The sequence below is a fragment of the Siniperca chuatsi genome, linkage group LG15, assembly GCF_020085105.1.
Source record: "Siniperca chuatsi isolate FFG_IHB_CAS linkage group LG15, ASM2008510v1, whole genome shotgun sequence".
NCBI lineage: Eukaryota > Metazoa > Chordata > Actinopteri > Centrarchiformes > Sinipercidae > Siniperca > Siniperca chuatsi.
Window position 1 is genome coordinate 18173286 of NC_058056.1, and position 16402 is coordinate 18189687.

A 16402-nucleotide genomic window follows, 5' to 3' on the forward strand; every position below is an offset into this window, starting at 1 on the left:
ATTTATAAACCTTTTAATCCATTTACTCTACCAACCCCCCCCCCAGCTCTATGTAGAAATCCCCATCTCTGTTAAACTCTACTTTGATGCCACTGTCCATCAGGTGTGGCAAAGATGTCTGCAATACATCCTCTCTCAGTATAAAAACAGTGTTTGTTTGTTTGGTTTTAAATTGTAATTGAGGGTAGAGAATCACTGCTGATGCTGTTATCATACATTGCCTCAAACAGTGTAAGCTGTTCTGAATCACAAAACCACACTCTATTAAAACTGGCGAACTGCATACAGCTGCTCTTTCTGGTGGTTTTGGTAGAAGACTTTGATATACAATGTTTCCTAGCGGGGATTGTAAAGCCATTTCTTCACTAGCAGATGGATCCATACGATGCATTTGCATGCTCTCCATCTCTTTGTTTTCTTTTGCTCTGTCTCATCTCTTTATTCTCTGCTTTCGCTCCTCATCATTCCAAAGCAGAGCAACTTAGTCACTTTTAGAAAGCAAAAAATATGGAAGCTGCTTGTTTTACTAATGATTGTGCTTGTTTCAATTCAACATAGCCCCACTTGCTATTGGGAAATACCTCTTCTTTAATATTTAATGCAACATCAAGCCTTAGGATTTAGGTATGCCTCTCTGTGGGCACCCATCCCTGTTTTTCTATCGTAACAATTATAAATGATAGAAGGAGTAGCTTCAATAAATGCAATTTAACCGCTAAGATCAAAAATAGCTCCATTGTACCATATTTGGTAAGGGAAGAAAGGAGGACGAAGTCTGGGTAGACAGAAGGAAGGTTTGGACAGGTGCATTGGCAGGTTTGTAAATTTGTTTATTAAGAAACAAGGGGTGAACCAAGATTACCTGTGAGACCAATTAGCCTCATTCGATTTGGAATCTAAGGAAAAGCAGCGGCAGTGTTGGAGTGCAGGGGGAGCAGGGTGGAGTTGTCAGGGAGGCAGAGAGTGTGAAATGTCTGGTGGAGACCCAAAGCCCTTCATTAGCCACTGATCCCTGTCTGCTGAGTGAAGAGCAGTCATGGGCATCACAGCTCCCTTTTAGTTCCCCCAAAAAGAGCGGGGTGAGGGGGTGGAGGGTAGTTCCCCATCCCCTGCAATTTAGCCCTTTGCCATTCATGCAAATTGGGTCCTGACATCTGCAACAGCCTGCCTCCTTTCTTTTATACATCTTTATTCCATCTCTTTTCTTTGGGTTCTTTTTCCTCCTCAAATAAAGTCCCCTTTAGATGGAGTCTTGTCTCAGCTGACATGCATCCTTTTATACATACTTCACATCTATGTAAAAGTAGCACTTTTCTGTGTGTTCATATACACATATATATGTCCGGAATTGGAGGAAAATATTAGAAAAATCAAGATCCCAGGAGTCATAAATGGTCATTGTGCAACCCTAAAAGTCCCAATTTATGATGTAATAAGAAAATTGTTGTTGCAGGTAGAAGGTGAATTGTACCAATAGTTAGTTCAGTCTAAAGCCTTGGATAATGTGCATACTTGTGCACCCAGTGCTAAATTTTAGTTTCTTGGCAGATGATAATCTTATGAAAAGATCAATAGAGTTCTAGGTAGTGACTCTGGAGAAAAAGCAGTAACCAGGCAGCCTGCCCCCCTCCCTCCCTCTCCCTTCTGGACGAACTACTCTTCTTTGGCTCCAGGGGAGAAGCTGAAAGGGGAGGGTGGCTTTGCTCCAGCCCTTATTTTGGGTTAAAAGGTAAAATAGCCTAACTGGCTGTTAAAAACAAAGTTTTACCTCCAACCCTCCACCCTCACCCCTCCCCTCTCTTTCTCTCTGCTCCCTCACCTCGCCCTCTATGGTAGGGATGTGCACAGTGGGGTCAACACTGTGCCTGAGAGGAGAGAGGCCTTGTATCGGTGGAGAGGTGATAGTTATCTCCAGCATTCCAGGGATGACAGAGAGATATCTGCCTGATGGCAGGGTTAGGGGGTTTAGAGAAGGGGTGGAGAGGGGAGGGGGAGAGGAGGTGAGCAACTACCTCACCCCCCACCTCCCTCCCTGCCTTTCTTACTGCCTGACTGCCTCGCTTCCCCACACGTAGAAAAAAACCCATCTAATTAGAAGCTCTTATTCCACTTCATTTAAGGGAACACTTAATGATGTGTTTTTGGATGGAGACAACTACACATTACTTCTCATGCAAAAGGAACCACTCAGTCGTAGCACTCAGGATGCAGATACAGCTGTGTTTGAGATGGAGGTTTGTCGTCATTTCTCTGGGGTGTCATGGCTATTGGAGGAGAGAGGAAAATGTAGTAGTCTTCTCTCCTTCACCTTTAGCCAGTGTCCTGGTGGTAAGAGGTGGCAGTAAAGAGAAGGCGGGTAGTGACATCTGAGTTTGGCAGGGAGACTTGCTGAAGGAGAGAGTTTGTTGTAATTGCTCTGACAGGTTTTAGGGCTGTTAATGACTCCGGCCTGAGCGCTACCAATTTGTCAGCATGCTTGCTGTTTACTAAGCTGTTGTTTTATGGTCCAGTGCAAGGGGCTGCTGCTTGTTTAAGCACAGATCAGGAAATAATCAGCATAAAACACTGGCTGCAGTGGTGCAGCCACACTAAAACAGTTCTGTTTAGAGCCCTCGTCTACTGTATGGATCTGAATGAGCGCAGTAAACCATATGGTGTGGTCACACAAAAACACACAAACACACTGATGGGTGACTTACTGTTTGAAATCGGACGCTCAAGTGTGTTTTATCATTAAAAGGATTATGTTCTCCTTGTTAGCACTCGTCTGTGTTATATGTTATGTGAGTGAGAAGCATATTGCTAGCATGTGGTTATAGCCAGAAGACCTGTAGTCCCTAGTCGGCGCAGAGCAACAGAGGGCTGGCCATTCCACTAGTGTGAATAGAGCCTCTACGTGTTTGTGTATGTGTGTATGTGAGAGAGATTGTGTGTGTGTGTCAAGAGCATGTGGTCCCAGAGCCGGCAAAGACCCCTTCGTAAATCCAGAGTAAATAAAAGGGGTAACCAGACGGACAAAAGAGGAGCCCCCACTGCTTCTCTCATTCGCTGCCATTTGGGGGACTGAATGTGCTAAACGCCGCTTATGTTGGCTGAAAAGTTGAGGGGAAAAAAGAGGGAAACGGGAGGCTCTAAATCCCCCTCTTCTTTTCTCTTCATTCTCTGTGGCCAAGCCTGCAGGGCTAGAGGTGGTGTAATAGGAGGGTGTTGGAGAAAGGGTTAGAGGGTCCGGTCACTATGGTGTGCTAAGGTAGAGATGGCCAAAGGAGGTCCTGGTACAACAAACCTCTTAGCTTCTGTTGTCCGTCTACTCCTCTTTCCTTCTAACTTTCCTCATGAGTTTCTCTCTTCTCCTCATTTGGGTAAGCTTGGGTGAACATGCCTGACTAGTTTGGACTGACATGGGGCTTGGGGGGTCTGTTGTAATTAGTCACTTTAACCACAGCTTCCATAAGCCACTGCCTCTACACTCTTGCTTCATTACCCTGAAACAAATGCCGGGGCCTCCCAGTGCAAAATCACTGCACAGACTTTAGAATAATACACACACAACATATAAAGCTTATCTAGAGGCTTTTCAGTAGGTGTATTAATAGTAAAAGGACCAATAAGTCTGGAGTGTTATTTGATAACTAGCCATGACTGGGTTTGAATGTTTTGCAGTTACTGACAAGTCATTATACATTCATGCAAGGGTATATCAGAATGGTATACTGGAGCAGCAAAGGGAGGTCATTCTTGGTGTACTGTTAGAGCCGCAATATGTGTTACTCGCGGTCATATCCATAATGCTTCTAGGGCGGACTAGACCTTAGTGGCTCCCTGAGGGACAGGGTGCCTTCTAGACATGAAGCATGATCTCTAGAGTCATTAGGACTCCCCTGAATCCCCCCTTACTCTCAGCAGACTGTAGGACACTTTGTGCTAAACCAGTTCTTTGTGCAAGAAATCCTGAAGCGACCCTGAATGTGCCAACATTAGATAAGCAGAGTTGCAGTGTGTTTACAGTCCTCTCCCAACCCGTTAATGAGCTCAGCCCTGAGACCAATTTACTCACAGGGAGATATATCTGAATGCATTTTTAATAACCACCCACTGGTGATGAGAGAGGGAATGTATGTGAGCATAATGTGCTCCTGGACTTGTGCTTGTTTGTTTGCTAGTGTGTTCATTCACTCTCTCACCCTCATTGCGTCTGGTCATTGTCTTCCATCTTGCCTGATTACACTGTCTCGGTGTCTGTGCATATGAAAATATGCACAAACTTTCATTGCAAGCACTTTAAGTCAAGATATTGATAGAGTGGGTAAGGGTGAAGAAGAGAGGAGGAAAGAGTGAGGGAAGACAGAAGTGGGGAGAGTGGGAGAGAGGGGGGCTGTCTTTTTTCCGTCTCCAAGGGCACTGCTTTTCCAAAAGTGCCTGGGGCTACACTCCAGCACCTCGGCTCCCTTAGGCCTTTCGGCTGCCTCCTAATAGCCAACCCCCATCTGTGTCACATGGCCAGATGATGGGACGCTTCCCCCTGCTCTGCCCTGCACTTTTTTTTTTTCCTTTCCCCATTTTTTTCAGAGTGCACATCCACACAGGTTAGAATGGCAGAGTTGCCAGGGAACAGTCAGAAGCCATTAGCGTTTGGGACAATTTGCCCTGCAGCGTTCCTTCTCTCGCTCATAAGAAAGGAGTGGGGGTGGATGCAAAGCACCAGCTCTCCTTTAGATGTAATGAGGTTGTGCAAGTTGGATCTTCTTTATTCTTTTTCTACTCTTTCTTTTCTTCCTCCTGCTTCTTCTTGTTCCTCTTCTTTCTTTGTTTCTTTCTTTTCACCTTCTGTCCACACTTGATTTTCCTTCATTCTCTATTTAGAATACACATATTTCTACATGTAGATAGTAAGTCAAAAACAACTATTAATACTGTACACAAAATTCATGCTTGAATGCCACATGTCTGATCTGTGCACACATGACAATATCCATGTGCATGTGAGAGAAAGACAGAGGGAGAGAGGAGCTGAAAGCCTTGGAGTCTGGTTTCACCCTTGCGGGCTAGGGCAGGAGGCAGCGAGCATGCTGGGTAATGAAGTGACAGGTCAGTCTGTAAATACGCATGGGTCCCTCTGGCCCTGGCCAGGGGGAAGGCTATCACATTGCAGTGAAAATGGAAACGTCAATAAAATTAATCTGCCAGCCTTTTGGCCACTGTGTGGTTCCATTGGATGAGCCTGACTGCTCACAGCAGGAGAGGGATTTGGAGACTAGCTCGAAAATCAACACAAAACCTAGCGGCACACAAACAAACAACCAAACTGTGTATCAACATTATTCAGTGAAGCTCAAAGCAGAGAAACAAGGAGAGGGTGGTTAAAATTCACAGCTCACTAGTTGTGTTGTTATTGAAGTTTGGAAGCAAACTGAGGGAGTTAGACTTGACTTCCGTCTGGGTTGCATTTCTCAGGAAGCCCCTCACAGTCAGGGTAGGGCTATGGCCAGACCAAAGTTTATTGTTTTAGGCTTTCCTGAACAAGGATTCGTACTTAGCCTGGGATTTACGGCATTTGCCACTAATGAATGCCCATTCTACAATTACAACACCCCTAGTCTGTGTCCGCATTCCCCATATGTCCTTCTGAAGGGCTGTTGCTTCTCTAACTCTAACACACAGGGAGCGCAAAGTCGGCACTTCTCTGTTTTCCTCTTTCGTGTGGCTCTGCACTAATGATGTAGAAGAAAAACACTGTGGACAGAAAGAAAAGAAAGACAAAAGAAAAAAGAGGGAAAACAAGGGGGAGGAAAAAGAAAAAGAAAGTGGGGAAAGTAGTTAGAAGTGAGGGCCCCTGATGTCCTTGTATTCTTCATGTATTTTGCATTTGATTACGCCACCAGTCGGATCCTTTTTCTTTCCTCCTTTTTAATGTTATTAGTTCAAATATTTATGCAAGATTAAGGCTTGTATAGGTGGTTGTGATTGATGCCTCCCCAAAAATAGGAGGACATGTGAGTCTGAATTTTGAGAACGTCAGGGTCCGTCTCTGCCTTAGTGGAGGAGTTTTTCAGATACATAATTTAGATGCCCTCAAGGAAGGCTTTCAAGGCATTTGTGCCCGGGGGCAAGAAAAAATAACTATGACTGTTAAAAGTAAATCATTTTTGCTAATGCACAATTAATGCAGGGGAAGAGGAACAAGGAAAAGGCAAGGGACAAAGATGGAAACTTCGATTTAAAGGAGAAATCATGCTTGGGTATGTGCATCCTCTTGAAATCAAACACTGACGGACATTAATGCAGGCGAGGCTGCCGCTGGCCTGTCATGCTAATCTTGTGGCGGAATGGGGAGGGGTTGCTGCAAGGGAAGGGAGTGGGAGAGGAGGACTAAGAGAGTCTGGGTTTGGGATGGGGTGGGGGAGGCAGACGAGTCCATTATGTGCATCGAAGTGCAACAATGAACCACCCCAAATCACATCCCTACTTTAATGCTCATGCATCTCAACTGGATGCCGTGAATTATCAACGCCTTTGAGTTTTGTTTGTATGTTGGTGTGTGTCTGTGCACGCAACATGAATGCATGAATGTCTGTGTATTACTGTATATGTCTGCATAACTCCTTCTTGTCTCATTTGGCTCTCTTCAAAAGATGAAAAAAAAAAGCTCTACTTTATGTCAAGCATGCAAATTTAATTGAATTAATGACTTGAGTCCAAGCCTCTACTGTACATGAAGGCTCCTTGTCCTTTTTTTGTCATCTCGCTCCATTTTTTTCTTTCCTCCTACTGTAGAACTGGAATGAGGAACGTGGTGTTTCAACGTCCAACCATAACATTATAGTCATTAACCCCTATTCCCCTCTCCCGTGCTCTGGGGTATAGAACAACTCTGCTAGGCCTCTGTGTAAACCCCTCACTCTCTGTACAGGCCTTTGTCTAAGGCCATCTAAATCCCCCTACCTCCATATCTTCACTAAACAGCACTGGCTTTGCTGCTGCGATTCTCTTGGCCTCAGTGCTTTTGAATTCCTTCGTAGGTATCTGTGGTATTTGTCCATTTATCCATCTTTCATAAGCCTTAAACTCAGCTTTGACTGTCTGTACTGCTGTTTCAGCTTTGAGAATTTTTAGATCAGAATTTTTTTGTTGTATTGAGTCTGTGGTGTGTTCAGGGATGTTATTTAACCCTGGGTTTGGTTTCCGTCCAGGAGATGGCTTAGACAACAGCGTTGCATCGCCTGGCACAGGGGATGACGATGATCCAGACAAGGATAAGAAGAGGCAGAAAAAGCGTGGCATTTTCCCCAAAGTGGCCACTAACATCATGAGGGCGTGGCTGTTCCAGCATCTCACGGTAAGCTCAGCCATTACTTTTTGGAGATCCACATGATTGAAAACAACCCAGGTAGAAACACACACACTTAAAAAAGCATGCTAAAGCACACACACACACCTGTCACATAGTCGTTACTGAGGGAGTGAGTGACGGCAGCACTGTGATGCTCACCTGTCAGCCACCTGTCAGAGGGACACGGTGACCAGGTCAATCTAATCAGTTTGGACTGTTTACTCTGCTCAGCACACTCTGAGTAAGAGGGAGATGGCCCAACAATCCATGACATTTACGCCAATATGAGATGCACTGTTTGTTTTGCCTGAGGAAGAATGTTTTTCTGGGGCAGACTAAGAGAAGGAGTGGTAGTTACTGGAGAATGATTGTGAGTGTAAAGGTGTGTAAAGATTTAGGTTGAGTACACTGATTTTTTAAACATCTAACATGATCACTTGAAGTCAAACATACTTTTGTTATTTTTACAGTAACTCCTGTGTCGGTGTATAGACGGTTATGGGTACAAATATGTCATGTCTTTAAAAATGCTGTTTTTTTCATTGGAATGAGCAAAGACTTAATTTATTCACCTTTTGATGAGTTTCACATTTTAAAATCTGGTTGAAGATATTCTAGTTTATGTTTGAGGTTGAGATGGTACATGGTAATATATTTCTCCTCTGTAGCTGAGAGGAAATTGTTTGTTTGCCCAACAGTTCACTCAGAAACTCATTCACTTCACTAAGCACAGTGATGCTACATGGCTTAAATATTTAAATGCCACAGTAATTCAAACATACTTGGTAAAATAATTAAATACTCTTTGCTTAGCTGTTTGCTGTATGTATCAGTCTACCTTTCTGTCTGTCTATCTGTGTGTGTCAAGTATAAGGGGATGGACCACATGTCCCCCCGCCCCCACTAATGTCAGGACATAATCAGAACATCAGGCTGTATTGATTTTGCAACCCAGGTCAGATTTCAGGAGGAGGTGGCCACGTCAGGACACATAAGCTGCTCTCTGAGCACGTGGCTCCCTGTCCCAGAGATGGAGGGACAATGTAGAGGGAAGTGAGAAGTAAAAGAAGAGAGAGAGAGAAAGTAGAAGAGTATTAGTTTAGAGCTTCAGCCTTATGGATCGTCCACACATTTAAGAGGGTCAGGTGCCCCCTGTGTACCCTGTACCCCCTCCCCACACACACCATGCCCAAAGCCCCTGTACCCTGATTACCTAACCAAAAGCCCAAGTAATGTGTGGCCAGCAAATACGGCCTAATTGAAAGGGCTGTAAATCCATTACATATTGGTCAGGGATAATCAGGAGTGCTTTAATCACTTTTATCTATTCAGGAGCAGTGAAGCTGCAACAGCAAAGCCCTGAGCCTTGCAGGCCTTAGCGGCTCCACCACGCCAGTCTGCATGCTTATTATTCTCATCATTATCAAAATGACTTCACAGCTGTTCACAGCTCCATCGCTCCCTGACCGGAGACCTCTCACCAAACCATACAGACCAGGCTTCATTCAGAGGCTGAGGGCGGGAGGGAGGCTAAACTTTTTTTTAATTATTTGAGAGAAATTCTTTTTCTGTTTTTTTTTTTTTCCTTCTTCCCTGAGCTTGGAGTAGAATGCATGTATGTTTGTGCATGAAGGGGACAAACAGAAAAGTCAAAATGTTTTAAGTGCAATTCACTGTATGTTCATATATGCATGAACAAAATACATGAACACACCTTATGTAGACTAAAAATTCCCTCATGATTTGGCATCTTTCCTGGTGAAAGCCTCACACAGCTTCAGCACTCCCTTCTGCAAAAGATGCAGAGAGAAAGACAGAATGACGCATACAGAGCTTTTGGAAGAGTCGCCAACAATTTTCTTTAGACTTGTTTTAAAATTGAATTGAAAGACTGGAAAAGAAAGGAGGGGGGAAAGCCCAATGTTGGGCACAGGCACATGTTTCAGAGAGCTGGTTAATTCAGACAGAGCAGAGCTTTCAAGGCCCTCTTTTTCTCTGTCCCTCTCTCCTTTATCACATCCCCTGCTTGTAGATGTTCTCTCCAATCTTTATTTGTTTCTTTTGTGTAAAGCCCTGGCCGGTCTTGTACAAATAATAATCCCTCCCTTTTAACCTGCCTTCATTTCTCTACTGAGGAAGAGGACTAATTGAATTATCCCCCTTCTCTTCTCACCATCCAATTCTCCCACCCATAAACTCGCTCACTTTCTCTCTCTCTCTCTCTCACACTCACACACACACACACACGCACACTCACACCCATTAGCCATTCTCCTTTCTTTTAATTTGTTAAGCAAATGTATTTGCTATTGCTGGATGCGTTTGTGCAAGGGTGAATTCTTGGGGACTTTGGCCCCTGAATGGCCTATAGCGGCATTCTGCCATTCATGCATTCATTAACTGAGGGGTGAGGAGTGAAAGGAGCGGCCTTGTATTTTCTCAAACTGCGGGGCCAGCATGGAGCTCCTCTTCCATGAGCCACAGGGGTCTCTCTACATATGTTCTCAACATCCAGCCATTGTCACATCTTCTGAAAAGCTCAAAAGGACTGGACCCCCCTTCACACACAGAAAAACAACACAGGCCAATAGTAACAACTGTTGGCTTTTGGATTCAGTATAACAAAATTGCCCTCTCCCTCTCCCTTCCCACCCTCCCTTGCTTTACTCTGACCTCACACTCTCTTGGGAGAAATCACAAGATGGTTTTGTTCATGACAGTCACATATAGAAAGTAACCTCATTTCAACTCATATTTACCATCAGTCCTACAATGCCAACATTCCAGCTGAGTGGAAAATACAGTATTTGGTGCCATAAAGATTTCACAAAATATGCAAAGATTCCACAATTACTCTGGAAAGGTGGAAGTTGTGATAACCCTGACCTCTTTTATGTTGATCCCATATTTACATGCAGTAGAGAGCTTGTGAGCTGGCGACCTTAAATGCTCCATATGTAATTGGCAAACGGCTGGGCAGATCAGCTGGTGTTAGCTGGCAGAAGAGGGTCAGACTGTCTCTTCACTCCCTCCTTCTATCCTCCCTCCCACTCAAACCCCCCCCTGAGTTCCTGGATGTCTTCCAGCCACATTAGGGGAAGGAAAATCCCAGACTGTTGTTATAAGCTTTTCAATACTACAGGGAGATTATGTTATCAGAAAGGTAAACTTCACTGTGAGGGGTAAAATGTTCTACTGCACTTCAAAAGCATGGACTACAAAATCCAGGAGAGGAAGAGAAGGATAGGTAGATAGAGGGAATGTAAGATAGAAGAAGAAAAGTGGAAAGAGAGGTTGGCAGATGGAAAAATAGAGAGGCAGTGATAGTAGTTTTTTCTTATTGTTGCACAAGGTGATGCCCTTTTGTTTGGCAAAAGCAAACTCTAAAATCTACAATTAGCCCCTTGGCAGTCCTGGTCTTCCTTCCCTCTCACCTCCTGCTAGCCCCCTGCTAGCCTTTACTCACCCCTGTAAAGACAAGGGTCGGCCTCGCAATGAAAACAGGAAGCACTCAAATCCAAAGATACCACTCTGGTCTCTGGTCTTGTCTTTTAACTAGTGTAAACCTTCAAACACCTATGAAAATAAATAGGGGACCTCAGGAGCAAACCAGACCAGTTGAGAGTTTGCACACGTGTGTATGTGTTAGCTCGAAGGAGGGAGGGAGGGATTGAGGGAGAGGGGGAGAGTGGTCAGTCAGATGAGTAAGTAGGTAGCCCTCTCAAGCATCAAGCGTCTCAGGTTTTGTGCCGGGCCACCCTTTGGCCTGGGTGTTTGGGGAAATTCTGTTAAGCTGCTAAGCCAGGTGTATTGGTCCCCTGGGCTCCTTGAAAGGGAAGTGATATATCCCTTGGTCATTTGGAAAGTCCTTGGACTGTGTGCATTAGAGCTGTGTGTTCAGATGAGAAATGTTTATGTATAATTAGATGGTATTTAAATATAGTTATTTTTAAAATACATCATTGTCTTTTATCCTGTAACATCAATGTGAGAACTGACTCATAAACAGTTTTTTGACTGAATTGATAAAATGAACCTTATTGTGCTCCTCTTGTATAAATGGAAGAACACTCACAGCAGAGCCCAGAGGATGCCCTGTTAATACAGGCGTTAACCAGAGTGAGGACACATCACACTTTGTGAGGAGATGAGTGCATTGTGCTACAAACATCATTAGACACTAGTGACAGTGGCTACCACCCCCCAACTACCAATCGAAGCCCAACATAGCATTAGTCTCCATGACAACAGGGTGTCATCGTCAGGTCGAGCCCTCCTAGCTGCTCTCTCAACCGCCCTTTATAGACGCACATAAAAGAGATGGCTAGGGTCATTCACGAGACATGGGCGCAGGCAAGGCCAAACCCTGGCAACGGATGTTTGTCCTATATGATAAACAAGTGTACAAGTCCATCCCTCCAAAAGAGACGGCATGTTGTTTGAGCAGACTAAACAGTCAGCTCTGTAGTATCCCCAGTTTTGTTTAAGCTCCTCTAGTCCTTCTAATCCTTGTGTGTTGTTCCAGTACAAGTAGCATTTAACTGGTGGAGACACACATCTGCAAACAGTTTGAAATACCCAAGCCCTTTCTTCTTTTACATTAAACTGCTGAAAGCTGTTTATTCCATATTTGCTGGTGCCCACTTTATCTTTTCAGTATACATGCTATAATGCCGTTATTTTGTTTTTAATTCATGCTTAGTTAGTTGACTTACTTGTCATCTAGTGCAATTGCATTGTTAATTTGTTTGAATTTTACTTGTATTCGTGTTTGGAAATAGCATTGTATAATGAACTTTCTAAAGCCAGAAATATTATAAAGAAGCAACTTTAGGCTTTGTGACAGTGATGTACATTGAAAATATGTTTGCTTTTCACCTCCTTAGGTTGTGTGAGTTTGGATGAAGAGAAGGTGGAGACAAAGGCGAAAAAGGGAGGGGGGTTTAGGGGTAAGCGCAAGGGTGAGGAGGGGATAAAGAGGGGGCTCCTAAGGGTCACAGAGGTGGAAGCCTGGAGGAGGCCCACACACTAATCTGTCATGTGCTCGTTTGCCTCAGAGCCCAAAAGTCAGCTCTCCAGTCACCCGTAGCAACTCAGGCGACAGTTTGGTTCACTGCCACTGCCCAAATGTGTGACTATTAGTGGGAGACGCAGGAAAAAGAGTCATCACATTACTTTTGTGACAATACCCATTGCTTTGTGTGTTTACAAAAGAGACGTTAGTGACAATATGACAGGATAGTTTGGTGATGTTTAGCACAGGAGTCATTGAAAGTCATCGATAATGATATAATGGGGGGGGGGGTGCGCCTAGCTATTGTCTAGTCACTGTGTTCTAACGTTGGCTGCTCAGCGACCCTGGAAAACAGAGACACAAGCCACCTTAGTCTGCCATCTGTTCTTCCCCAGCCACCACAGAGGGGCAGACCTCACAGGGAAAAGACACTCAAATGCAGACACTCCCATTCTGACACTACAGTGAAAAGATACTCAAGAAATTAATTCAAGAATCTCACCTTCCTTGTCAGAACTCAACAAATTACCACCACATGTCAACAAGATGCTTTTTTGTAGGAGAGAGCAGTAAACAGAATGAAAGTTTAGAAGGGCGATCCAGTGACTTCCCATTTTCACAGGCGGTATAATTATAACTTTGCCATCTCACTGTAGAGCGGCTTTGCGGTAATTTCCCAGTGTTAGTGTGTCACAGCTCTGTTTACAGTGTGTTTTGGCATAGTTGGTAGCTGTTCCAGAGGTTTAGTGCTGCATTAGAATGTAATAAGCCCTAATTCATTTCATGCTCAGACATCAGACCTTTACACTTTGCCCCCTAATCCAAATCTGTCAGTTTCACTTCAAAGCCAACTAACCCCACTTGGAATCCCCTAACATATAAAGCACAGCACATTAACCTTGCATACACTATGCGGTTTGTGTATGCTTGTGAAAAGAACAGACATGTTTGCTGTTTTTTTAACTTTTCATTCCCATAGGTTTGCTTATCCTCAAGATGAGCATCATGTTATTGCGCATGTGGAAATGCAGGGCTTCCTGTATAATCCCAACACTTCTCCTCCCTCTACCTCATGTTTCCTCCCCTTTCCCTCCCTCCCTGTTAATTTTCATTCCTGCTGTTTGCATCTTAATGCAGGTTGTTTAATGAAGTAGCAGAAATGAGTGCTTTCGCTAAGGGACTGTTTACGACACGTTCCCACTGCATGGAGGTGATTAAGCTGTGTGAAAATCCACAGTGTTTGCCAAAGAAAAAAAAGAGCAACCCTCAACGTATCCTCCAGTAAGACAACAGCAAGGAAAAAACAAAGGAGGAGAGTGTTGCCTGAAATGTGATGCCATGTGCATTTGTTTAAATGAGGTTTTACAACATGGATGTCCTCATAGAAGACCGGGAGCACAGCATGAGTTTGACCGTCCCCTGCAGAGGTGGCTGCACATGCCCTGACCGCAGCAGAATACAAACAGAGCTATGCCTGTGGTGGGCAGTCAGATTTATAAACTCACAGCTCTGAACAGTGAGAGACTCTTATAAGGCCCTATTCTCCACTGAGAATAGGCCACAGTCCGGGAATGTTTCCCTGCCAATACACTGCTGCTGTAGTCATAACACTGATCCGTTGGCTAGGACCTGGCTGAGCTGACTATAAGAAGTAGGGCTGAATGACGTCATGTGTAATAAGGGACCCCGCAAGGTAGTCTGTGATAGCACACATGCCCCCAGTGGAAAACCGGGGTTATTAAGATAGTGGTAGCTGATTTTGTGCCGTTTTCCCTTTTCTACACTTTTGGGGTTATCTTACTCATAATAAAATGTATAAGACGATTTTGGTTTCACATCTTAGAGCTAGTTTCCTTAAATTACGCCTTACCCTTCCAGGGGTACCGCCCTGCAGGCTAGCCTCATCCCCCCCACTGTTGATTGCGGAGTTGTGGCAAGAGCTGCTAGAACGGTGGCTGCTGCATGCTGGGGACCGTGGAGGCCAATGAGATTCTGCTGCAGGCCTCCAAGCTGCCCCAGCAGTGCTTTGATATTCATCTCACACCAAGAGAAGAAAATGCAAAAGGGAAAAGGAGTAGCACAAGCATGGAAACAGCAAACCAGGCTAAAGAAGGGAGGGAGGCAAGGAAAGAGAAAAGGTTGAGGGATGGAGGCACTGAGTAGAAATCAAAAACAGACCTTGTGTTTCACTGTTTGGTTTGTCATGGGACCCTGGCTGCACCAAATCCCACTCCTGCCATTTTGTGCGATTTTTCTCCCCTCCCTGCCTACTCCTCTCAAATGCATGCTTTTGTTTCGCCCAGCGCTCAGTCCAGGGGCAGGCAGTGGGATTCCTGCACAGTGGGGTCCTTATAACTGGGAGCCATGTCTCTTGTTCTCACCTCTTCCCCCCACTTCCTCACCTTTTCATTTTTTCCCCATTGATATCCTCTCTCTTTCCCTCTCTGAACATATGGACTGGCTTTTAAGAGAGAGCCCAGTCCACATCAAAGGCTGAGGCTGAGCGGGTCAATTTGTTGCTCCTTTCCCCGACTCTTCCCCCTCCACTAGCCTCAGTGGACCCTCCCTGCACTGCAGCCATTTACCCAGAATGCTCCATTGCTCAAGTAGTTCTGCCTAGCATATATATTGAGTCTCGTGTTGTTAGTGTCTGTTCTCTACATGGACCAGACCTCGTTCACTTCAGACCTCTGAATTTCTCCGCAGCCACATCCTCCTAAAATCATATAAGGCTATACAAATGCACATGTGTGATAGATAGCAATTCCTGTATCAAAAAATAGCTGTACCACACGCTGATAAGAAAAAACAGACGGATAGAAGAAGAAGAGAACAAAAGAAAAAAATATATAAATCCAAATCTAAGAAGAGCAGGCCTTGGCTCCAGATGTGAATCTCTCTGAATATTGATCATGGGGAAAGCTAGTCCCCCATATCCCCAGGGCTACAGCGACTGACACACAAAGCACCTCTTTTAAGCCCATAAACCAGCTTGTACAATGATTTAGATAAAGAGGGCGACAACAGCAATGTATGCCTCCCAACCCCGAACCTCCTCCTTGGCTCTCATCCTCCTACTTCTACTCCTGCTCCTCCTTTTCCTCTTTCTCATAACAGTATGAAGATGAAAAAAATTAAAAAGGAGGGCAAATGTGTAATTAGCCACACATTTCTGAATCCTCCTTAATGTTCATTACTGAAACCAGGGGCAATTACAAGTTCAAAGGGGTTTAGGGTACCAGCAGCCTGCATAATCAGTCGCAAATTAAGCACAGCTCATTTGTCACAGCACAGCACAGCACGCACACTTGTATGTGCTCACAGAAACACACATGCATGCATACTGTCAGAGTTGAGTCATAGACAAGCTGACAGGCATCAATTTCCATACAGGCACAAATCTCAGCTACCCCAAGGCACTGTGTTAGGTCGCCCAATCCTCTTACGCTCTGATGCTTTGTTTTCACTAGACAACAGCAAACACCACTGACACCTTCACCTTAGCTTGCTCGACATTATACTGTATCCTACTTGCATTGATCCTCTTATAGGTGTCCTGTTTGCTCTTACAATCCCTGCCACCACCTGTTCCGTCGTGTATCCATTTTACAGCTTTTTTTTACCTATCTTATCTTCCTCTCTGTCTGTCTCCTCTCACCTGGCTGTGTCTCTGCAACACGTGACAGTGTGTGTTTCATGTCTGTCCCCGGAGGTGTATCTCGGTTACCTCTGGGGCCGGGTCACAATGGCTAATCCTGTCTTCAGGTGGCTGTTTAGCACACTGAGAGGAGAGCTCGCAGAACCGGAGGTGAGCTCCTGTTACAGGACTCCCTGACCAGGGGTCACCTCCGACGCTGTCAGAATACACACACAGAAACATGCACACATGTCCTGGCAGATAGGCAAGAATGCTTGCACATGCATGCACACACACACAAAAGTTTTCACACACAAACACTGTCACTCAAACACATTGAGCCTGCTTATCTATCCCAGGTGGCTCAGCCTTCATCTCTCTCCTCCCTTGTTCTTCTTTATCTGTCTACTGTAATACTCCT

At 44.7% G+C, this 16402-nt stretch overlaps 1 protein-coding gene across 10 annotated transcripts in view; it reads left to right on the top strand.

Moving 5' to 3' along the window:
- meis2a (Meis homeobox 2a) overlaps positions 1–16402 on the top strand; it is a 181865-nt gene that overhangs the window by 128354 nt on the left and 37109 nt on the right. For 8 of the 10 annotated variants that reach the window (XM_044165867.1, XM_044165866.1, XM_044165870.1 and 5 more), the window contains one exon: positions 7191–7336. In XM_044165867.1, coding sequence (XP_044021802.1) covers positions 7191–7336 — 146 coding nt within the window. The remainder of the gene's footprint in view (positions 1–7190; positions 7337–16402) is intronic. The other 2 variants (XM_044165868.1, XM_044165874.1) reach the window with 1 other exon arrangement.